Below are 601 nucleotides of genomic sequence, written 5' to 3' on the forward strand. Positions count from 1 at the left end.
CCCGCTTCGCTCCCTCGCCCAGGTTCGGCACATCCTGTGCGAGAAGCATAGCAAAGCCATGGAGGCCGTGGAGAAGCTCAAATCCGGGCAGCGCTTCAGCGAGGTGGCGGCGCAGTACAGCGAGGATAAGGCCAGACAAGGGGTGGGTGCTGCTCCCGGCCCCACCGGGGCAGGGCAGCGCTTGCGGGAGCTCGTCAGCACTGTCAGCAGTGTCCTGTCCCGTGTCACCCACCCTCCCTGCGCTGAGATTCTCAAAGCTTAACCGCGACGGTTCCTTCCTGCAGGGAGACTTGGGCTGGATGAGCAGAGGCTCCATGGTGGGACCATTCCAGGAGGCAGCATTTGCCCTGCCTGTGAGCAGCATGGACAAGCCAGTGTACACAGACCCTCCCGTCAAGACCAAGTTTGGGTACCACATTATCATGGTGGAAGGCAGAAAATAAAATGTGAATGACCATGACCTTGTTGACTGCTTGAATCCCGGGAGCATCCCGGGCACCTTGGCATTGGAGCGAGTCAGGCACAACCAGCAGTGTGCCTGGAGGCAGCCAGCTGTCCCTGCTGCCCCATGCAGGACACAGCACAGCTGCCAGGGAGCAGG

General features: G+C 60.9%; 1 protein-coding gene across 1 annotated transcript; it reads left to right on the plus strand.

The window, feature by feature from the left end:
• Positions 1-7: 7 nt before the first annotated feature.
• On the plus strand, positions 8-457 carry PIN4 (protein (peptidylprolyl cis/trans isomerase) NIMA-interacting, 4 (parvulin)). Its single transcript, XM_009069484.1, has 2 exons — positions 8-142; positions 285-457. Exons 1-2 carry the CDS (start codon positions 59-61, stop codon positions 441-443), a joined length of 243 nt encoding a protein of 80 aa, XP_009067732.1. The 5' UTR covers positions 8-58; the 3' UTR covers positions 444-457.
• Positions 458-601: the final 144 nt, after the last annotated feature.

This window comes from Acanthisitta chloris, unplaced genomic scaffold (assembly GCF_000695815.1).
Source record: "Acanthisitta chloris isolate BGI_N310 unplaced genomic scaffold, ASM69581v1 scaffold3612, whole genome shotgun sequence".
NCBI lineage: Eukaryota > Metazoa > Chordata > Aves > Passeriformes > Acanthisittidae > Acanthisitta > Acanthisitta chloris.